This window comes from Panthera onca, chromosome B3, assembly GCF_046562875.1.
Source record: "Panthera onca isolate mPanOnc1 chromosome B3, mPanOnc1 haplotype 2, whole genome shotgun sequence".
Lineage (NCBI taxonomy): Eukaryota > Metazoa > Chordata > Mammalia > Carnivora > Felidae > Panthera > Panthera onca.
The window spans coordinates 58398341-58420757 of NC_138344.1; the positions used below are offsets into that span (position 1 = coordinate 58398341).

The following is a 22417-nucleotide window of genomic DNA, read 5'->3' on the forward strand; positions in this document are numbered from 1 at the left end:
CCAGAGGACAGAAATGTTGTTTATTTGTAAAGGAGACTACTTCAGTAGGAAGAAGACAGAAGGACTGAGGAGCACTACAAAGATAGTGGACTGGGTTCTGACTACAATACATGTTTAAAAACTGGGGAGAGCAGCTCAATTGTGCTGTTAGACTAGGATGCTAAAGGGGTTCCTGTAAATTTCTCTTTGCAGCTCCAGACTCTATGCCCTCCAAGGCATTTGCCAGCCCTTATGACAGTGGGAAGCCCCAGAGGAGGAGGAGGTTTTGGGGAAGGAGTTCCAAGATGCCAGCATCTGTGCTCTTACTTCATCCTTAGGCTCACAGCCCCCTTATACGCATATACACTGCTTGTCAGCTCCAGTCTTTTGGTGTTTTTTCTTAGTTTGGAAGAAGAGGGGTCACTTTGCCCCAAAGCAATAATAGCTCTCCTACCTCCCAACCTCCGTTTCCCAGACAGTGCCTCCTACTTCTCCAGGCTGAGACATTCTGGACTCATATGGTCTGAATCCATATGGTGTGATTGACCATGACCACCTGGACTGAGGTGGGAGGCAGGAATGGGGGGAGAAGGCTGGGCAAGCCAGAAACAGGAAGTATAGAGTGAGGTGCGGGCCCAAATCTCTGCTCAGCTGTGCAGTGGGCAGAGCTCCTGGGCAGGAGACCTAAAAGTTCTCATAATGATGGGAGAAATGAGTCCGGTCCTGCCTGTTGATGAGCTGACAGGCCTTTTCCACATTCTTGGTCATGCCAGGGGGGCCACAGCTAAACACCCCAATCTTCCGGACCTGTTGGGGGAGGAAAACATGAAGGCTAACTCAGTGTCCAGAGGGAGGGCTGGCTCAGTGTTCATGTTGAAGACCAGCAAGAGTCCTTGGTGATGGCTCCTTCCATGTTTCTCATAAAGGTTTGCTTTGTACCATGTGTGGTGAGGGCTGGCTCAGTGTTTTTAAGTCTAGCTCAGTTTTGGTAGACTTGCTTCCTGTGGGTCCAACCTCTACCCCCTCCAAGGCATTTGTCAGCTTCAGGTGCAAGATAAGGGGCTGGGTTAATCAATGTTCAAATTAAAGGAGAGCTTAGTGTCTCACTGAGCACTAACCCAATGTTCATGGTAAAGGTTAGCTCAGTGTCCAGGGTGAGGGTTGGCTCAGTATTAGTGGTAAGAGTAGCTCTGAGTTTATGGTAAGAACCAGCTCAGTCACTGAGCTGTTCCTTGTGGATAGGCATCATGGCTTCAGAAGTGGTAAGTCCCTGTCACCTGCCTCCTCCCTTAGCCCCCCAAGTAACCCCTACTTTTTTTCTGTTCAATTACCCCCACTTATCTCCCAGGTGATCACTTCTCACCAGAAGTCAATTCCTTCCCTCATGGAGCTGGTTTGGAAGGTTTGCTCAGACCTCAGATGATAAAGGCCAGGAGAACCTTGATATGGGGTGGGACTGACCTGTGGGTGGACCTCCTGCAGGGACTTGAAGAAGGGCTCGAAGGGGGGGCGGCCAAAGTGGGTGATGGAGCGCAGGCCCGTGAACAGACTCCGGTTCAGCACCTTCTGGAAGTGCCGCTCACAGATGTACTGGGGGCACAGGGGCAGATCAGGCCAAGGAAAATCAGGGTCACTGCCTAGCTCAAGTCAGCCTGCAGCCCAGGAGACAGGGAGTGGGTTGGGGAGGGATCTGGAGTCTGAGGATCAGGACCAGCATCTCTGTGCTTCCTGCCATCTGAGCCTGAGCTGTCCACCCACCTGCTTTGGCCATGTGCCTCACCCTGCCAACCCACATACCCACCTAGCTGCCCTGCCTGGCCGGCCCTGACATACCAGCATGGTGGTCCTGAGGTCAAACTTCTCAGCCAGCTGGGTGATGTAGATGTGCACGGACACCAGGTCCTGGCAGTCATTCTCCTCCACCTCCCGGATGATGTCAGCCAGCCACTCAAACTGCCGCTGGGTCCGTGTCACCCAGATGAAGTAGATCTGGGGATACATGGCTAGAGCTTAGGACTTGGCTCATCTCAGGCTCCCTATTTCCCGGGGATCCCCATAGCAATAGAACCCTCTGGTCTCAGTCAGCTTGTGCCTTTCCCCAGACAGCCTGGGGAGATGGAGTGTTGTGGGGCCAAACGATCAGGCTCTGGAGCGGGAGATGGAGTTACCCCAGGTCATGGAGAGGTAGAAGGGAATAATAATCTGGGGTGATGGAAAAGGACACTTGTCAAGTGAGCTGAAGGTCTAATGGGGTGGGAAGCCGCTTTTTCACACTGAGCTGGACCTGCCACTCCCTCCAATGGGCCCTCTTCAGGCTGCTGGGCTCCCAACCAAACCTAGCCCAGAGGGATATGGTCCCACTGAGGGGCATGTCACAGAAGAGCCTTACAGAAGACGCTGCTGCCTGGAGCAGATGGGAGTGGGCTCAAAGAGAGACTAGGGGGATGGCAGCTGTCATGGAAGGACCCATCTCCAACTTCTGAAGAGGATGAAGTGAGACTGCATTGGGTTAAGAAGCAGAGGCAGAGGGATGCCTGGGTGGCTCAGTCAGTTAAGCGTCTTGACTTCAGCTTGGGTCATGATCTCACGGTTTGTGAGTTCAAGCCCTGCACCGGGCTCTTTGCTGTCTGGATCTCTCTGCCCGCCCCCCACCCCTCTCTCAAAAATGAATAAACATTAAACAAACAAACAAAAAAAGAGCCAGAGCTGGCACAATAGAGGAGCAGAGAAGCTGCGTATCACCCTCTAAATGCTGACAGCATATGGGCTAGGCCCCTGCCCGCTGCGTTCCTGTGCCCCTGACTCACCTGCCAGGCCCAGAGAAACAAGCAGGAGCCTGCTACCAGGTCCAGGCTGGGGTGAAGGGACCCGGTATAGAGGGGGCCTAAGGGCCTGGGCTGTGTTCCTGGAGCCAACCCAGCCCATCAGCCCAGCCTTGCCACCTCCCCTCCTTTTCCTCTTGAAAGCAGAGCCAGTTTCACTTTTGCCCCACCCTAAGTGTGCCCTTCCTTTTCCTCACCCAACAATGCTTCCTTCAAGTGCTGGCTTCCTCTGTAAGAGGGAATGGGTTTCTTTAACCCTCTCCAACTCTGTTCTTTAGGGTCTGGGGATATTCTGATCCCTGTGGAGCGAGTCAACTTGGCCTTGTCCAGATCAGGCCAAAAACAGAGGCATGAGAGACAGGCAGAGATGGATCCAGTGATTGGGATCAGGGGCCATGGGTTGGCAGGAGGAGGGGGCACTCACCTTCTTACAGAACACTTGGCAGCTGACTGATGACTTGAAGACCAGGTCTTTGAGGATGGAGGCAAAGGGGGTGACCCCAATGCCCCCTCCCACCAGCACGGACACCTCAAACTTATGCCACTCCTGGTGGCCCTCTCCAAATGGTCCATCGAGGTACAGCTGCAAGAGGAGGAGTGGGTTTGAGTTAAGCTCCACCACCACCATAGCTCTGAAGCTGGAAATGGGAGGCAGGAGTGAAGGGAAAGCGGCTACTGTGGCATTACCTGGAACAACCAGTCTCTGGATTGGGGGAGGGGAGGAACACAGTGGGGAGCCTGGGGTTGCAGGGCCATGGCCTGCTAAGGGGATGTGGGGGCATGTAGCACATCTGGCCTGGGCCTGGTCACCTTTGGGTATTTGGCACAGCCATCTCCCGTTGGAGGTGAATAGATCTCCCTGAGGCGAGTGGTCCAGGGCCCTGCTGCCCGGATGTGCAGGCTGAGCGTGTCCTCATGGGGTGCAGAAGTCAGTGTGAAGGGGTGGTATTCTGTGGTCCCCAGAGCCAAGCAGGCAATCCGTACCCACTGTCCTGACTTGTATTCAAAGCCTTGGGGCCGCTGGAACTGCAGGTGGGTCACTCCTGAGGAAAAGAAGTGGCTAGGAGGCTGCTGTCCAGGGCCCAGCAACACTGTGGCCTCCAGAGAGTTCCCCACCTGAAGCCTCACCTCTGCTTCTGGAATATGACAAGGAAGGCCTCCCCCACACCGGAAGGCATTACTCCCCTTGAGCCACGTCCACCCTGAGGAGGAGCTATGCAGCACTGGTGCTGGTGGTCAGCAGGGAAAGGAGCCACCTGGCCTGGGCTCCTCTACTCTCTGCTGCGAGAGAGGCTCAGGTCCTCTGGCAAAGAGCTTCTCTTGCCAGCTCCCTCATCACTTCTGGCTCAAGGGCCCTGCCAACTCCACTGGCCAGGTCAGGAGATTGCAAGGTCCGGGCTCTGCCACCCCCACCCCCACCCCCCACTGGCTTCCTCAGTACCACCCAGCTGGCCCCTTGACAGCCTAAAGGCTGGTACCTGAAGGCAGCAGCTCTGCCTTCACCACGCTGATCTCCACCTTCTTCCGGCTCAGGCTCACCAGTTTGTCCCCCATATAGATTAGTGCCGGGACCAGGAAGAAGATGTGGAAACGGGGCAGCTGGATCAGGCCAAAGCTGCCATGGATGATGAGCTGGAGAGAGTGAAGAATACAGCTCAGACCAAGCCATACCCACAACAGTGTCTCTGGCTAGCTTGGCCCTTAGCCCCTTGCATTCTCCACCCACCCCACACTCCCCAGGGCTCATTCCATCCCCACCTCTCCAAGTACTAGGCTCCCTTCAGGTTCCCAAATCTAACCACTCCCAACCCCAGCCCCATCCTGCAGAGCGTCCATGATGAATGAGACTACTTGCACCTTCCTGGAACTTTGTTTTTTTTTTTTTTTTTTTTTTTTAAACATTTATTTATTTTTGAGACAGAGAGAGACAGAGCATGAACGGGGGAGGGTCAGAGAGAGAGGGAGACACAGAATCGGAAGCAGGCTCCAGGCTCTGAGCCATCAGCCCAGAGCCCGACACAGGGCTCGAACTCACGGACCGTGAGATCGTGACCTGAGCCGAAGTCGGCCGCTCAACCGACTGACCCACCCAGGTGCCCCTGGAACTTTGACTCTCACCCGCTCTCCTGCAGTAGCCTCTTAACTGGTCTTCTACTAGGGTGCCCTACCATGACGCAGTCCTTTCAAGGCAGCCAGTGTGACATTTTAAAGTTCATTTTATCATTCCATCCCAGCTTAAAAAGCCTTAGTGGACTTCCCATTACACCACAGAACCTCGAGACGCTCCGGGCCTCTGCCTGCCAACATTTCCTCCTCCCTGTTCTTTAAACATGGCAAATCCTTTTTGCTTCAGGACCTTTGCACCTGCTGTTCCCTCTCCCATGGCTCCTATGATTCTTCTCATGGCTGCCTCCATTTCATTCAGGCCTCAGCAGAAACGCTACCTCCTTGGGCCTTCCCTCAGTCCTCTCTATCTTATCTCCCAGTCAACTCCCTTCAGGGCACTCATCATCATCCACACTAATTTTCTTCCCCCCCCCCCCCACCTCCCCACGCCTCCTGCCCATTCACTCCCTGGACTGTAGAGGAAGGAGGTGTCCTTTTTTTTTTTTTCCCATCATACTCTCAGCTGTTGGCAGTTTCTGGCACAGAGTAGACACTTAATAACTGCTGATTCAGTAAAAGGAGTTCCTCTAAATTATCCTCTCCCTTTAACAATAATTTTTTTTAATGTTTGCTTTTGAGAGAGAGAGAGAAAGCATGACAGGGGAGGGGCAGAAAGAGAGGGAGACACAGAACTCAAAGCGGGCTCCAGGCTCCACACTGTCAGCACAGAGCCTGACACAGGGCTCGAACTCACGAACTGTGAGATCATGACCTAAGCTGAAGTCAGACGCTTAACCAACTGAGCCACCCAGGCACCCCTGTCCTCTCCCTTTAGAGACTAAGAACATCTAACCAGTCCTCCCTTTTCCATGAAATAATTGACAGGTATTGTCCAGCTCTGGTCCTTTCCCCAACAAGCTAGTCTGACAAGGTCAGACACTACTTGCCCCCATTCTTCCCATCTGCTTGCTCCTAAGTCTGGTCAGTTTGGCTCCTGCCTCCACCTCTTCTCAGGCCCTGCTCAATGAGGGCTCACCGGCCCCATGAATGGCCAGACCCCAAGGTCTCCTTTCATCCGCTCCCACCACTGGCAGTCTGTGGCACTAGCCACTACCCCTTTTGTTCCACTTCTGCAACAACGCTGTGCTAGCCCTCTCAGGCCACTCACTTTCCATCTCCTCCACCGGCCCTCTGTTCCTTCTCCCACCCCTGATCCTGCATGCTGCCCAAACCTGGCTTTCTCACTCTGCTCTCCTCTGTGCTCTCCCATGAGGTATGGCCAGTCAGCTGAGCCACAGCCCCTCAGCGGTAAGTGCAGCCCGCAAAGGTCCACCATGTCCTGCTACTGCCTAATTCCCTGGGGCCATCCACAGCCAGCGCTGTCCTCTCTATGCCCTGAATATTCCATCATCATTTCCACCTCTGCACCAGCGCTTGTGCCCTTTCTTCTACTTGGAATGCTTTTCAGATTCCACTCTGCCCTGTCAAATCTCAGCTTACCTCTCCTCAAGGCTTGGCCCAAGACCCATCTTCTCCCCAAAGTCTTCACTAACCAATTTGGTCCAAATGAAACTCCCTTCAGTGAGCTACTGTAACTCACTGAAACACTCAGCTCAGCAATTAATCCTATATTGTCTGCTCATTTTGATCATTTCAAGCGCATGGCACTTATCTCTGCAGCAAATCCTAAGTTCCCAAGGGGTCCACTGGGCCTAGCACCAAACTAGCGCATACTAGACCTCCGACAGACAGATAACTGTTAAACTGAACTCTGGTTCCTCATCCAGCTCTCTCTCTTTCCCCAGCTCAGCATTCCTGAATTCCTGGGCCTTCTCCCACAGGACTAACTTAAACCTCTGTGGGCTCTTCCCTGAACTGGCTCTGGTTTCCCCAAGTTCTTCTTTCATTATGGAGACCATGCCCACCCTCAAGGCTTTCTAAGCATCCAGCCAGGCTGAGAACAATGTGAGGGTGACCTCATACTCCTCTGTTTATACACCCCATTTGGTGTTGGCTCTACTTTTAAACCACAAAGCTGCTGCAGACTCATGGTTGGCTGATGAACCAGGAGAGCTGCCGCCAGCTCAGCTTCTGCTGTGCTAGCCGTGCCCTCTTTAGCCTGGAGCAGGAGCCTGGGCATCCTTCTGCAGGGTCTACTCCACACTGGGGCCCTTTACTTGTGACTTCTCTTTCTGCCTGAAGTCAAAATGGTAACATAAGGGATAAATGGGAAGGAAGAAGTTTTGGCCCAGATATCCCCCCAGGTGAGATTCTCCTTAGAGGCCAGGGCTAGGATTGCCCAGCAGAGGGTCCTGCACGTTTCTGAGCTGCTGACTTCCCTGCTGGCAGGAAGGTTGGCTCTAAACCCCAGTGAGCCCCCAAACCCAGTAGTAAGTCAGAAAGGGGTCTTGGTCTCAGGGAGCCCCGTCTGGCCTGGCCACTCCTCTGGGTCTCCCATCTAGTTCAAAGAAGCTCCTGCTTCACCAGAAACAAGAACGTCATCTCCATCCCTCATAGAAACAATAACCCCAGATGCTAGGGCTCCACCCTAGCAAAGGTGGGGAAGAAGGGATAAATTAGCCTCAGCTTCCAAAGAGGGCAGAGATTTCTTTGGAAATAAACATCATCAGTTCTAGGAAACAACCTAAGCCAAGACTGGGTAGTCATCTTCACAACCATGAAGTGTTGAGCCTCAGGCAACATGGAAACAGACCTTTCTAATCAGTGAGGACAGGAGGAGGGAGGGCAGCCCACAGACGCCAGCCTGACCCAGGCAATAATGGACTCTCCCTGTGTCTCAGGACAAGGGAGACCCCTGTGTCAAGTTCTGCCTTGAGCCAGGTGACAGATGGCAGCCAGGTGGGCTCTGTGCTTCTTGAATGCTGGCAGCCAAGCTATCATTAGTGGGGACACTGGGGCCTTGGACCTTAGTTTAGCTTCTCAGAGAGACCCTCAGGGTGCCCTTTAGGGAACTGCCCGTGTCCATGAGAAAGGCAGACCAAGCAGAGCTATGACACAGTCACAGATCACAGTCAGCTCTGGAACTAACCAGCTGACGCAATTGATGACAAACCCAGGGAAGGTAAAGAGAACAGGACAAGAGAAGAGAGGGAATGTGGAGGAAGGGAGGCAAGAGCCCATGTTAAGGAGAAGGAAAGGGAACAGACAGACTCTTTAAAACCCATTGTATCAACAGCCCAAGTGAAGACATTTGGAGCAAGCTCATTAACTTTACAGGTGGCACTTAGCTGGGTGGGGTGCTAATACTCTGGAAAACAAGATCAGAACAAAAGTGGCAAAACTAAATTCAGATAAGTTTCTCTTAAAAAGGGTGATGCTCCCTCGAGAGTAGGAAGTCCTCCCAGGAGCCCAAACCAGCCACTGGAACTGGGGAATGAGTGGCTGGGCAGAAATGACGTCTGCAAGAAATGTCGACCAGCCTAGTAGGGCTGCTACTGCAAAACCCATGTCAGGGCACCCATCTTCCAAGTGCTGTATATTGGGGTCAGTCTGCTTGACAGCCCCATACTATAACCTCCAGCTTTGAAGTGAGAAGCCAAGAGGAGTCTTGAAATAACTAAGGGGATAGAAAACTGATGTCTCGGTCCTCACTGCCTCCCTGGGATCCTCCTGTCAAAACCCTGCTAGCCCTCACCAGCACATAGAGCAGGATGTAGAGGTGGTGGGTCAGCCAGAAGCCCCGGAAGCTGTGGCGGCGGAAGTGGTGGGAGGCAAAGACGTACATGATGGCCAGGACCAGGAGCAGCACGACCCCCGTGAAGCCTGCAAAATGAACATGGGGTGAAGGGCAGAGGAGCAGGGCCATTCTGAGGCTGCCATGGATCAGGGTCCCCTTTCCACTCCACTGCTCTGGGTAAGGGCACAGAAGCCCAGGCTTCTCTGTTCTTCTCTCCCCACACTGCTGATCACAGGTGCCTTCTACTTCAACAGACTCTACCCTTCCCTCGTAGACCTTGTCACGACTGTTATTTTTCAAGTAACTGTGCCATTTATGTCTGTCACCTCCCTGACTTTCAGGCCTACAAGAACAGGGACCAGACTGCTAGTTCACCACTGAATCCTAGTGCCTACTGTAGGGCTTGGCACCCTGTGGGGCTTTTATAAATGTGTGCTGAATGAATGAATGAATCCATGGGGCATCTACTTTGGCCTCTAGGTCAGACTTTGGACATTGCAGGCCCTGCCCCCATGGAGTCAAGGCTTGGCCTACGTCCCTGTAGCATCACACTTGGCTGACACAGCATAAGCAATGGCACCATTAGTGAGTAAGTGTGACCACCAGAGTCCCCTGGGTTCATCCCAGAGTTGGTGGGAGGCACCCCCTTTACAGGGGATCCCTTTACAGGGGATCCCCTTTACACGAGAGGGCAATACAAGATTCAGGATGGAAGTGTGGGGCCAGAGAATGGCCCCTCAAGTGATTAAGGAGGAGAGAGGCAGAAATTAGGAAGATTAGAGCCCTGCAGTATGGAAAAGCAGAGGTTAAGAAGAGATCTAACCAAAGCCTGTAAAGACCTGAACGTAGAGAAGAGCATAAACACAGCCTTATCCACTAAATCCCACTGTGCAGGAATTAGCAAGCACTCTGAAGTTCAAAGCAGATCGTTTTAGGATTAAAAAAAAAAAATGCTGTGTTTCACAGAGGGGAGTGAATATAGAAAATGTGTTACCCCAAAGAGGAAATAGACTGAAAATATAAACAGGTTCAAGAAGCTTTTGAATAGATTCACAGATAATAGTTCTAAAATGGGTGATTATGAAGAGTTAGGAATATTCCCCTAAACAGCCCTTGTCAAGAAGACTACAAGGGATGGGGGGTTCTGCCTAGTTTGACAATGAGCCCGGTCTCTCTGCCATACAGCTGGGCACAGCACTCGAAGTTACTGTCATGGTAGGTTGTGTATGCTGGGGTGGGAGGTGAGGGAGTCCACTCCCATTCTACAGAGGGAGGAACTGCAGAGTGGGGCAGTAGCCCAGCCAAGCTCCCAAGAGAAGGACTGGATAGCAGAGGCTCCTACTGCCCAGGAGAGTCCTTAGGACCAGAGGGCAGAGCCTGGCTCACCGTGAGAGCCAAGTGAGTGCTACTAGGCTGCCTCATGGCAGACAGAACCCAGAGCCCGCACCTCAGAGCCAGACCAGAAATTCAGAACAGGAAGGGCTCTCACCTGGCACAGTCTGGAAGAACCACCAGTAATACTTCTGGGGAAACTCAGACCTGTCAAGAACGGAAAGCAAGGAAGGATGCTGAGAGGAGATGTCTGGGACTTCCAGAAAGAATCCTCCAGAGGAAACACCCCAACCCAGCCACTAGTGTCCCTTTCTGCCCATTTGGGACCAAGGCTCAGGTTGGTCATTGTCTGTCTCTATAATCTGGAAGGTGACACTCTGCTCTCAGCCAAGAGAATTTGCTTCTTTCCATCCATAAAGAATACCCCTACCTTGAGACACACACACATGCACACACACGCACATACTCGCTCACCTGTCATCATGGAAGAGGCCAGGGAAGAGGCAGGAGAGGACACTGAGTGGGCTGATGGAGAACAGGTACACATTCACCACATGGCCTGCACTGTGTAAGACTAAGGAAGACCAGGAAGCGGGGGAGTGAGCCTGGGGGCAGCCCGGTGGGGGTGTTCAACCCATTCAGCCCAAGATGAAGGACTCCAGCCACCCAGAATTGGGAGCCTGAAGAAGGACCCTAGGGATCTGTACCTCTGATCTCTAATCAACCTCCTGTTCCTCCCCCCAACCCCTGCTCCATATATACCATCCATGAACACAGCCACAAGAATCTGAAATGATACCATTAGAAATTCTATCTTTTGGTTTCTCTCATAGTGTGTTTTACAACATAAAAACTGGAAGAGATCACACACATGTGCACTTGTTCTGGGGTGTTGGTAACTTGTCAGCTGGAGGCTGATGAGGTGGCTCTGGAAGCATGGGAAGGGGCAGTGAGTGGCCCCTGGGCTTATTTCACACCACTGTGGGGCCAGCTCCACCCTCCTGAGGACTTCCAAGATTTATACTCAAGTCAAGCCCAGAGAGAGAGGAGGTGCTCTCAGAGGAGGGGAAGCCAGCAGGGGGGGGCGGAGGGGGGCGGGAGGACAGAGACAAGAATCCCTGGGACCCCCAGGTCCTGCCTGTGAGGATGATGGCAGTGGAGGCAATGAGACGATGGAAGTCCACGGCGGCGTCGAAGGGTATGTAGCGGTTGAGGAAGGTCTCGCGCAGGAAGGTGATGAGGTTGCGGCACATGGTCAGCAGGATGTAGGAGAACATGAAGGAGATGCTGGCGGCCGTGCCCCGGGACAGGATGATGCCCACGCGGGTGGTGTCTGTGATGCCCATGTGGTGAGCCCTGAAGGCGTAGTCTGTGGAGGGGCCCGGGTGAATAAGGGGGTCGCAGTGCAGAGGAAAGAGTGCCGCCTGCAGGTGGAGCCTCCCCCACAGCAGCCTTCCTTCAAGCAGGCCGGGCACACTGGCAGGAGCCACACCCCTGGGGCTGCCCGCACTCACAGTAGGCCCGCTCCAGGAAAAGGCCCCCGGTGATGGCATAGAACACGGCCACACAGCCGATGTGGCGCCGATAGTTCTCCACAAAACGCTTGAACTGCTGCAAGGTCTGGTGGCGACGGCTGCGCTGAAACTTCTCCCGGTGAGCCTCCGTGAACAGCAGGGGCTGGAAAGACGTTACCCTGGGAGACACGAAGACTTGGCTCTGGCTGTGGACCTGCCATTAGTGCAGCCTGCCTCCCCAGCAGAGAAAGGGCATCGAGTTGCTCAAACCAAGCAGGGTTCAGACCCCACAGGCTATATACCACACTCTTCAAGCCAACTGTCAGAGTAGGGGCAGCCTTGCAAGAGGTCACTTGGTCAGTTCACCCCAGGAGATACACTCCCTCTACCCCAGTTCCCACTCACTCAGTCCTCTCCCCTCCCAGTCTGTAGCTCCTCACTCTTACCTGCTCTGTTCTCATTTTTTACTGGAAGCTTAGAAGATACACCCTCCAGGAAGCCTTCCTTGACTTCCCAGGTAGAGGTGAGCACTTCCTTGAGCTCTGAAGCCCCTTGCTCTTACCACTCTTACAACATTCTTCAGTGGGACCTTGTAACTGTCAGTGTACCAGACCATCTTGTCAGACTGGGATCTTCTTGGGCATGGACTGTTCATCCTGCCAGCACCCCTGGGCTCAGGACCATGCCTGGCACCCAGTAATCACTGTATCCATGCTGAAGGGATGGATGAACTGCCTGGGCTTAATTAACAGGAGGAGCAGGCGTACTTCTTGCCAAACCTCCGTCGAATCTCCTGGGGAGGGTCTGTGTCCATGGGGCACTGCAGTCTCTGTGGTGTCCACTCCACCTCAGCGTTGCTGCGGGGACAGCGAGCATTCACTCTGGGGGAGGGACTAGGACAGAAATGAGAGAGATAGGACCTTGGCCGCCTGAGCCACTTGGTCCTCTGCTGCCCCTGTCTGCCTTCAGACCAACTCTGTTGGGGAAGGGTCAGAACTGTCAGACAGGGGACAGCAAGATTCCCACAGAGACCTAGAGAGAGAATGAGTCAGATCCTGGGGGTCCCAGCCAAGGGTACACATACAAGGGCATCTGACCCTGGCAGCAGGTGAGTGCTGAAATCCACCAGGCTCTCTGCTCTTCCTGGTGCAGGGCTGCGTCCGCCTAGAGTAAGGAGTGTTTTTTTCTAATATGCATGAATACACTACATAGGCTAGTGGGGCCCCTGATACCAGGCATTCTGGGGAGAGAAAAGGCAACTCCCCAACCCCAGCCTCCCTCCAACATTCCCAGATGAGGGCTCACCAGATCTTTTCCTGGCTGACGTAGGAGGCTCGCCGGCACAGGTCCTTGATGACCTCAGGCACCTCTACCCCTGCAACACAAAGATGGACTAGGCGACGGTTCAGGGCCCAGAGCCCAGGAAGACCTGGTAGCTACCCCACATCCATACTGTAGAGGGCCTCTGGCCAGTACCCTTGCCTTTGGGTGCCGTAGTCTCAGCCTGTGTTCTCTGTGGAAACTAGACCCAGCCATGAGTGGGCAGACAGAAGGCCTGAAACAAAGTTGGCCAGGCAGTGTCCCCTGGACATGTGTCCACCTTTGGCCCCACTCCTAGGACCGTTATCAGGCTGATGGGGTAGAGTTCAGGAACTGTATGCAACTTGCCTGCTAGACCATTCTGCCACTAAAACCCTGCTCAACCCTCCAGCCTAAAATCTCCTGAGAGTTAAGTGTAGATCTAGGTGGTGCACATATGGAGATCACCATAAAATTCTTTCCACTTTTCTGTGTTTAAAAATGCTCATAGGGGCACCTGGGTGGCTCAGTCAGTTAAGCATCCAATTCTTGATTTTGACTCAGGTCATGATCTCACAGGTGATGAGTTTGAGCCCCATGTCGGACTCTGCACTGACAGCACAGAGCCTGCTTGGGATTCTCTCTCTCCCTCTCTCTGTGCGTCCCCTCCTCAAATTCTCTCTCTCTCTCAAAATAAATAAATAAATTTTAAAAATGTTCATAATAAAATGTTGGGAGAAAAACACTCTCCCACGAGCCACGCATTCCTCTCTGTCTGAGCTGCACAGGAGGGGCAGGGCAGGAGTGAGCTGCAAATCCAAATCCTGGGAATATCCAAGTCACTTCTAAATGCTAAACCAATCTTGAAGATTACCCTGGTCCTACAGCCCAGAGGGCAAAAGTGATTAATCTGAATTTAATGAAATCAGAGTGTTTAAAACAAAGTATAGATGTTTATCCCTCAAATTTCAGCAAATGGCAAATATGGCAAAGTGATAACTAAAGGCAAATCTAGGTGAATGGTAAAGGGATGCTCCTTGTGCTATTCTTGTACCTTTTCTGTAGGTACATTTAAAATGTTTCAAAGTAAAATTTGAAGGAAACAGCAAGGCACAACAACAATTAAAAGCAAAACAAAACAGTACTCAGCATTACTCTTCTACATAACCCTCACTCTCCCAGCCAGGTCGTCTCCTCCACCCCAGGGGCTGGATGTTCCTGGGACTCTGGCCTGGGCTCACTTCCAGGCACCTGCCCCTGCTCTGCCCTCAGGCCTACATGCCTACTTCCCTGGCTGCCTGGGAAAGGTGAAAAGATGATGAATCAGGGGAGCTGGGTGTGCACTCCACCAACTCTCCTCCCACCTCAGGCAGGTGAAGCCTTGACCAGAGTCCCAGCTGTGCCCTGCCTAATTCGCCCCCCTCCCACATGGATCTAGAATTGGGCTGCTCAGCTCCCCCAAGTTCTCATAATCCTGGGAGGGACTGGGTTTGGTCTCAATATGACCCAGTGAGAAACTGTGAAGGTACCATAAGGTCAGAGTAGACCAGAGAGTCCTGCTACCTGCCCCCTGCTCTCTCCGGCTGTAGCCCCCACCCACCTGAGTCAGACACAGGTGGGACAGGAAGTAGGGGAAGGACAACAGAGGTGGGTCTCCATGCACTCAAGCAAACATTTCCTGAGCACGCAGACAAGGCATATAAAGGCAAACAAAACCAGAGCGCCCCCCTGCCACCATGAATATGGCCAGGGTAGGGCTTTTACAAGGAGATTCTACAGTTCCCTGTCCTGGGCACCAAGAACAGGGGCGTTTGATAGACAGCTGGGAGAATCAGAATTCTATCTGCTGTCCCTCGCCCCATCCTGACCCTGCCCACCCCAGAAGCAAAGCTGCATTATGACTCTTGTGGGCTGTAGGCACTATTGCGTTCCTAGGCCCCTTCCTCCATTAAACAAAGAAAAAAAAAATATATATATATGTATATGTACATATGTGTATATATGTATATATATATGTATATATATGTGTGTATATATATGTATATACACATATACTTATAAAATATAAATATTTTTTACATTCATGTTGATACAAAGAAGAATATAATCCAGGCTGGATGTATTATCACATACTTATTATTATTATTATATTCATTCTTCTGATTTTAAAAGAAATTAAAACATTTCTGTGGGCTCCTAAAAGTATGTGGGCCCTGGGCACTGTGCTTGCTGTGTCTAATGGATAGGTCAGCCCTAAGGCAGGCCGCCCCACCTTTGACACAGAGCTGCGTGAAACGGAGCTCGCTGTCATGGTCCCGCAGCATGAAGTGGAAATCCTCCCACGTCAGCTCCTCCTTATCCTGGAAGCCCGACTCCCGGAACATAGACTCCACCACCTCAGTCAGCTGGGCCTTGGACAGGCAGTTGTTGGAGATCTCGATGAAGGACCTGGGGTTGGGGGAGGGAAGCCATCAGGGCCTGAAAAGAGGCCTAAGGCCTAGACATGAGCGCCCAATGGTCAACCCACCAGGCCTTCAGAGCCCACATGGAAGGGCCCCAACTGACCACATTCCAAGACCCTTCCTAGTTATAACAGTCTTTGGCTCTACGGAGGAGGAGGAAGAGGGGGAGGAAGCCCCTGTTCTTGACCCTTTGGCTCCCACCTTTATATCCCACTTTTTCCCCCAGCAGTCCCTGCCCTAGCCCACTCTTCTGGCTATCCCACATGACCAACCTCAGCATCCTGATGAACTCGTCCTTGGAAATGAGACCATTCCCATCAAAGTCATACATGCGGAACATAAGACGAGACTTCTCCTCAGGAGAGCCTGGGAGAAGGAGGACCCTGTGAGAGCCCCAACCTACCTGCCTAAGCCCCAGGCATCCCAGAAGGGGACTCACATGAGTGTGACCCACTGCTGGGCACAACAAGGTGTTATTCTGCTTCCTGACATCTACCCAGATGTCTGCCATGGCTGGAGACCTGGTCCCAGCACTTCCCCATCTCTAACAGGTAAGCTACCTTCCAGCCTCAGTTTCCAGCCCCTTCCATCTTCTCCTACCTGGACAATCACTCCCTTTTCCTTTACCTTTCATGAAGACCACCAGGATGTCCAGAAACTCCCGGAAGGACAGGTAGCCATTGCCATCTTTATCAGCAAGAGAGAACATGGACTCTACAAACATGTCCTGGGGCTTGAGGCCCAGGGACTCGGCAAATTCAGCTCTGCTCAGCTCACAAGTCAGGGCCTCCTGTACCTTCTGTGAGGAATCCAGGGGCAGGGTCCCTGCATCTGCCTGGTCGATGTCCAGCACCTGCACTCAGGCAGCAGCAGAGGGAGAGAGAAGGAGACAAGACTTCCTTGATTTGTAGTTGAGGCTTATAGGAGCCACCTTTTCCAGGCATCTGCCCAGCACCCTGTCCCCTCAGCACTACCCCATGCCCTGCAGGCGGTTCCTGGGGCCATTTGTCCTATGGAACCCTGACTCTCTATGTTAGCTGACTAGACCAGGGATGCAACTTGATCCAAGCAGACAATCTAGGATTGGGACTGAGATGTCTCAGGTCTGTCTTGACCTGAGCACAGGAAAACTTGGAAGTTGTAGATCACCCTGTTCTTCCAAGTGCTCAGAGACACAGACAGAGGGAAGTAAACACACAGAGAAAATGGAGCAGCCTAAGAGAGAGGAGTGACCTTGTTTGCTGGCAGCTTTCCCTTTCCTAGCCCCTTCCAGGCCAGGTCATAGTCCTCCCTTTAGAATTCCTGAGACATCATCATATCCTCAGAGTCAACTGACCCATTGTCAGTCCTAGCTTACACTGAGTTTTCACTGAGAAAAAGCCTCAGCTAAGTTGAGAAAAAGCTGGGCTTGGGAAAGGAGAATTCCCACCACGGGCTACCTGCAGCCCACCCAGGGGCTGCCCCAGCATCAGAAGAGACGGTGAGGGTAGTAAGCAGGCCACGGGCCACAGCACCTATTTTTCCTGACATCAACTGGGGTCCCCTGGCCCAAGCCTGGCTATGGTTTCATGAGGCAAACCTTGTTGCTTCAAACAACGAGCTTTAGTGAAAAGAGCCTGGGGCTGGTGACAAAAGACCTGGGTTCCTGTCCCAGCTCTACCACCCACTTACTGTGTGACCTCAGGCAAGTCTCTTCACTTGTCTGGCATTCATTTTCCTACTTATCTCACAGGGCTATTGTGAGAATCAACACCAGCCATTGTATGGAAAGTGTTTTGAAACCTGAGAACACTGTGCAGGTAGAAAGGGGTGGCAGCTGCCCCCAGGACACAGTAGCACTCTCTGTCACCCCCCACATAGGAGGTCCTGTGGCCCTGATGGGTCCTGACCTGAGTGGAGGTGCCCAGGTCCTGCCTGGGCCCTGGCAATGTATCACTCCACCTGGAGGTTCTTCCATTCTAGTGCATACTCAAGTTCAACTAGTTTGAGGGGTAAATGACAAACGTCATGTGTCTGGCACATAGTAAACGACCATTAAATGCTCATTTCCCTCATGAATCCTCTCCCCAGCCAGCCAACCCTGCTCCTTCTCCTCAAATATTAATTTTTTTGCCATTTTTCTGGGCACCTCTGCACAGTCCTTCTTGCTCCTTTCCTCTGAGCCCAAAATTTTCCGCCTCTTTTTAAGTCCTCACCAAATTTGACCTGAACCATGACCCTCCACTGGCCTGAAGACTTTATACCTTTTCTGACCTCCTAGACTGCTTATCTCCTGGATCAGTTTTGTATCCAGGATTCTTTACCACTTAACCTTCCTTTCTGGGCATGTCCCATCTTCCCAGAGGGATGACAAACTCCTTTAGTGGGAGGGGGATGGGCATGCTCTATAAGCTCTATTTATCTTATCTCTACCAAGCTTCTCTCTCCACCATTCTCCACCCAGGCTGCTTTATTTCTGTGCCCGATACGGATGCCAAGTCTTTGCATTTCTCTTCCTGACTTGTTTCCCCACAGCCTCTCAGTTCTTGGAAATCTGCAAGGGAAGCACTCGCGCCCTTATGGTGGCCTCTGGCAGCTGCACTCTTCCAAAGAGGGGGGACCAAGGGCTTTCAGTGTCCCCACACTGCCTGTCTAGCCCTAGATTTCTGCAGCCTTTTGGTCAGGATGAGTCAAGTAAGGGCAGAAGGCTTGGATAGCCCTGAGGAGAGAGCTGAGTGACACATGCAGAAAAGCTCCTGACATGGCCTCCCTAGAATGGCACGGGTGGACACGGGAGCCTCTCCTTACAGAAAGGCTAGGTGATTGGGCCAAAAACGCAGTAGAACTGATTGTTAGTGTCAGGGCTCCTGACTTTCCCTGGAATCACCCCATGGCCTGGGCAGGTAAGGGAACTACAGGCAGACATGCAAGGAGAGATCTGACCCTACATACACACCTGGGAGAAAAGGTGCCTGAAAAAGGTCTCCAGGAGGTGGCTCCTTTGTTCTCGTGTCACAGCTGCCCTCATGAGCTCCTGCTCCCGCAGTTCCCACTCCTGGAACCTCAGCCCGCTCTCCTTCAGGGCCCCCCGAAGGTTTTCCACCAGCACCTGCCGCTCTTCCTCCACATTAAACAGCAGCACCTAAGGAAGCAGCAACAGGCGGAGCAAGCATTTGTCAGGGCCTTTTGAGGCCAGGACCTGTACATAAGCTCTGTCAGGGGCCACTGGAAAGAGTGGCCTCAGAAAAGAGATATACTGTTATCTCCTAGACTCCATATGCTCTGTGGGCTCCATGGCTTGCTTATAGGCACAAAGCTAGCATTCAAAGATGCATGTCTGAAGCCACTCTTCCTTCTCTATTCAGCCCTGAAAAGAGGGGAAGGCAGGGGGACAGATGATGGAGGGGACAGAGGACAGACAGTCAGAGCTGAAAATCAGCCTGTGACTGAGTTCCCCTCCAAAATTTCTAACAAGTCACTAGATCCTAAAAACCAGGCAACAGGGAAGAGGGCCTGGATTCTTCTAAGGACTCCCAGCTAAGACCTATTGGGGTACCCTTAGAAAGGGAGGGGGAAGACTGTGCAAGAAGAAGGGACTGTGGAGATCATGTCATCCAGCAGGCCCAGAGCAGGATGAATGTGTTCAAGTTTATCTCTCTATCAGGTACTACAGCCAGGGACTAGAAACCCAGCCTGATTCTGTGCTCCTTCCCCTCCCCTGGCTGCCTCCCTGGATGTGGACAAGGAACCAGGGACCAGCTGGGCCATACCAGGTCATATTCCTTGGGGATCTTAAGCAGCAGGGTGCGGCGTCCTCGGTTGTTGGACACGATGAGGTTGACTTGCTGGGAAGGGCGCAGCTGGATGGTGCGGAGCACAGAGAGCCTGCCATCCACCACACAGATCTGCCCAGGCTGCAGGTGCACCAGCACAGGCCGGCAGGGCTCCTTGTGGCCCTGCCATTCCAAAGCTGGGGAGAGACAGGGCTAGGTCAGCTGGGGCCAGGAGGAAGGAGGCCAGCTTAGGGCTGGAGTTAGGTCCAGGCCTCCACAGACCCTTGCTCCTTCTTAGGTACTGAGAGTCAGCCCCTCCCAACAACCCCTTATACCTCTAGCATATGTAAAGAATAATAAGTACCATTTCCTATGTGTTTACTATGTGTGCAATGCTGTACCAAGTGCTTTGCGTGAACTAGTTAATTTAATCTTCATATATCTGTGAGGTAAGTGCTATTATTGGTTCTGTTTTACACATAACAAAAAATAAGTTTAGAGAGATTAAAAAATCTGCCTAAGACCCAAAAGCTCAAAGTTGTGGACCAAGATTCCAATCCTCAACGTGATTCTAGACCTTCATTAATTACTTCTCTATTGCCTGAAATTCCAGCGTAAGATGCCACAAAGCATCACTTCCCCAGGACTCTAGAGAATCATAGTATGCCTATGAAATGTATGAATGTGACTTCTTCCCATGAGTCTATTACATCTCCTTTATTTGGGACCATTAGGAGAATCTATGGAGGGTGGAGGACTCCAGGTCCAATGTCCACCTAATGCCTCCATGGCTCTTCCCACCTGGCCTGGCTTGCTTAGAGGCCTAGAAAAGGGAGGCCTTTTCCTTAGGCTGCTGAGGTGGGGGAGGGGACTGCAGCCCTGAATCATATCTTCTCCACCACCACCCTGGCCAGCTCCAGGCCTACCTTCCATGCCCCCCACGAGCTTCTCAGACATGACGCTCTGGCGGTCCTGGCCCTGGAGCCTCTTGAAATTTCTCCTCCGGAGCCGGGCAACAATCCAGGCACTGAGCAGGCTCACTGAGAGGGCAGAAGCAGTAGGATGCTCAAAGGAAGGTGGGGGTCTGGGAGAACAACTGCCCTTTCCTTGGCAAGACCCCCTGCTTTCCCCACCTCCTAGGTCAGCCCATTCAATTGTCTCAAATTGAATTGATGAGGGGTGGGTGGGGAGGGAGCTTTGGGTATCACTTAAGATGCCTGCACAGCTTCCCCTGCTTCCACTGCGCAGGTCCCTTCCCAGGCAGAGACTAGGTCCAGAGTCCTTGTGCCAAAACCTGGACCCACTCTGCCACTCTGCCAGTGGACCCACACACAGCCATGCCAAAGACTACCTGTCAAGCCTTTGCCCCAGCTAGTTCTCAACTGGTTCTCATGCAGGGGTTGCCTCTGACAATTTCCCAGGCCCAAGCTCCTAGAAATAACTGTAAATTGTGGCTCCTAACCAATCTGGGCCCTGAAGGGACCCCAGGAGAACAGGAAGGCAATTTTTCCTGGAGCTGACTTATCTGTGGGTCAGATACTTCTCATGTTCCTTCCTGTTGTGATGTTGTCCTCATGTGCCCAGAGGAATAGTACTCTGCATGATCTGTTGTAGATGAAACCACCCCACTCCCACCTCTCAACTTACAAATTTCCCCCAACCCCACCCTGCCCATCACTTTTACCCAGAGGGAAGCAGCAGAGAGCTCCAATGGTGATCCCAAAGCCAAATCCACTGCCTTCAAAATAGTCCCGCATGATGGAGGGAACACAGGCTGGCAGGCCCTCAGTGCTGAGCTGTCTTGGCTGTGGGCAGGGGTCTCCTGGGGAGACAGAGGAAGCTAGAGTATTGGGGGGGGGTTAGTGCTGGGCCAGAGGCTCTGGCACAGAATTACTGAGGAGTTAGGGTGACAGAAAGGGTAGGGTGGGGGACTTTTGAGTCTCAGAGGGCTGGGAGCTGCTTACCCCTGTCATTATACCAGGAATGTGGTGTTTGCCTACTTGGGTAACAAATGGGGTCAAAAATGCACCTCAGCCTCTGTCTCTCACACGTACACATATGTATACACACACATACACACACACACAGAGTTCACTTGTCACTGCTGTGGGATTAGGATATCCTCATGGCACTGGGCCCTTCTGATGCCACACCCACCCCAGGCTCAGCCCAGCCAGATCGAAGTCTCCTCTCTAGGTCTCTCTGAGTCTCAGTCTTGCACTCACTTGTGTACCTCCTGGGGTTGTGCAGAAGGGGACCTACACAGCCACATGTGGCCATGTTTTTGCCCAGAGCCAAAGTTCCCAAGGGCAGAAACATTGCTCACTGCCTCCTTGGGGTCTACTGCTCAGCCACATCTGAACCAGGCCCACAGCTGTGGAGAGATGAGGCACCAGACCCCAAATCCCTCCAATCACCTCCTGGTCTCTCACCTGCATGCCAGAAGAAGACATTGGGCTGCAGGGCGCTGGGGCTCGTGTTGGTGACAGCCACTAGAACATCCCGCAGGGAAGTGTTTCTGATCTCCGCAATCTCTTCCTCAGAGAACAGCCTAGGGGTGGGAGAGGTGAGGAGCTACTGCAGTGGTAGAGGGAGAGGCCTGAGGAAAGAGGCCTAGAGGGGCTGAGGACTCGGTGGGGTCAGTTGAGAATCCAGGGCCCATGGGGTTGCTTACTTTACACACTGAGGGCCTGGGGCCCAGGCCAATGGGGGGTTGGAGGAAGGGTCCAGGAAGGCCTTACCCATTCCTAGTGTTCTCAAACCAGTAGCGGTCACCATCCCGCAACCGCACAAACTGGTTGAGGACAATGGCGCTGAAGAGAGGCCCAGGGTCCCCATGGCTCTCCAGAAGCCCCCCAGGGAGCAGCTCCAGTCGGGACAGGTCCTGGTTATACAGGGCAGCTGTGGCCTCCAGCACCTGAGGCCAAGAAAGGACAGGAGTGAGTGCAAAGACCTGGCACCCACCCTGGGGCAAAGAGGTAGTTCCCAGGTATCAGCCTCAAGGATGATAATAATAAATGACAGTGACATTCACTCACTTATTATGCCCCAGGCACTGCTCTGAGTGCTTTACATAAGTTAACTCATTTATGGGAACTCACAGATTCAGCTGCCTATTTTATAAAGTTGGAATAAAACAGGCAGCCAGTTCCCTATGTAGCTTGCTCTTAAAAAGGTATAAAAGTTGCAATCCCTATCAAAATAACACCAGCATTCTTCACAGAGCTATAACAAACAATCCTCAAATTTGTATGGAACCAGAAAAGACCCCAAATAGCCTAAGCAATCTTGAAAAAGAAAACCAAAGCTGGAGGCATCACAATTCCAGACTTCAAGATGTATTACAAAGCTGTAATCATCAAGACAGTATGGTACTGACACAAAAACAAACACTCAGATCAGTGGAATAGAATACAGAACCCAGGGGGCACCTGGGTGGTTCAGTTGGTTAGAT

General features: G+C 52.4%; 1 protein-coding gene across 1 annotated transcript in view; it reads right to left on the reverse strand.

The window, feature by feature from the left end:
* DUOX1 (dual oxidase 1) overlaps positions 1 to 22417 on the reverse strand; it is a 33684-nt gene continuing 11267 nt past the window's right edge. Inside the window, exons 14-35 of the mRNA XM_060618679.3 lie at positions 21705 to 21880; positions 21396 to 21514; positions 20648 to 20785; positions 19890 to 20003; positions 18961 to 19160; positions 18147 to 18332; positions 15839 to 16064; positions 15484 to 15577; positions 15022 to 15197; positions 12756 to 12825; positions 12218 to 12343; positions 11451 to 11629; positions 11075 to 11305; positions 10411 to 10510; positions 10094 to 10143; positions 8563 to 8690; positions 4280 to 4433; positions 3612 to 3844; positions 3226 to 3384; positions 1813 to 1968; positions 1441 to 1569; positions 1 to 786 (exon numbers count right to left, since the gene is read on the reverse strand). Of these exons, the coding sequence (XP_060474662.2) occupies positions 664 to 786; positions 1441 to 1569; positions 1813 to 1968; positions 3226 to 3384; positions 3612 to 3844; positions 4280 to 4433; positions 8563 to 8690; positions 10094 to 10143; positions 10411 to 10510; positions 11075 to 11305; positions 11451 to 11629; positions 12218 to 12343; positions 12756 to 12825; positions 15022 to 15197; positions 15484 to 15577; positions 15839 to 16064; positions 18147 to 18332; positions 18961 to 19160; positions 19890 to 20003; positions 20648 to 20785; positions 21396 to 21514; positions 21705 to 21880 (3267 nt within the window). The 3' untranslated portion in view covers positions 1 to 663. The remainder of the gene's footprint in view (positions 787 to 1440; positions 1570 to 1812; positions 1969 to 3225; positions 3385 to 3611; positions 3845 to 4279; positions 4434 to 8562; positions 8691 to 10093; positions 10144 to 10410; positions 10511 to 11074; positions 11306 to 11450; positions 11630 to 12217; positions 12344 to 12755; positions 12826 to 15021; positions 15198 to 15483; positions 15578 to 15838; positions 16065 to 18146; positions 18333 to 18960; positions 19161 to 19889; positions 20004 to 20647; positions 20786 to 21395; positions 21515 to 21704; positions 21881 to 22417) is intronic.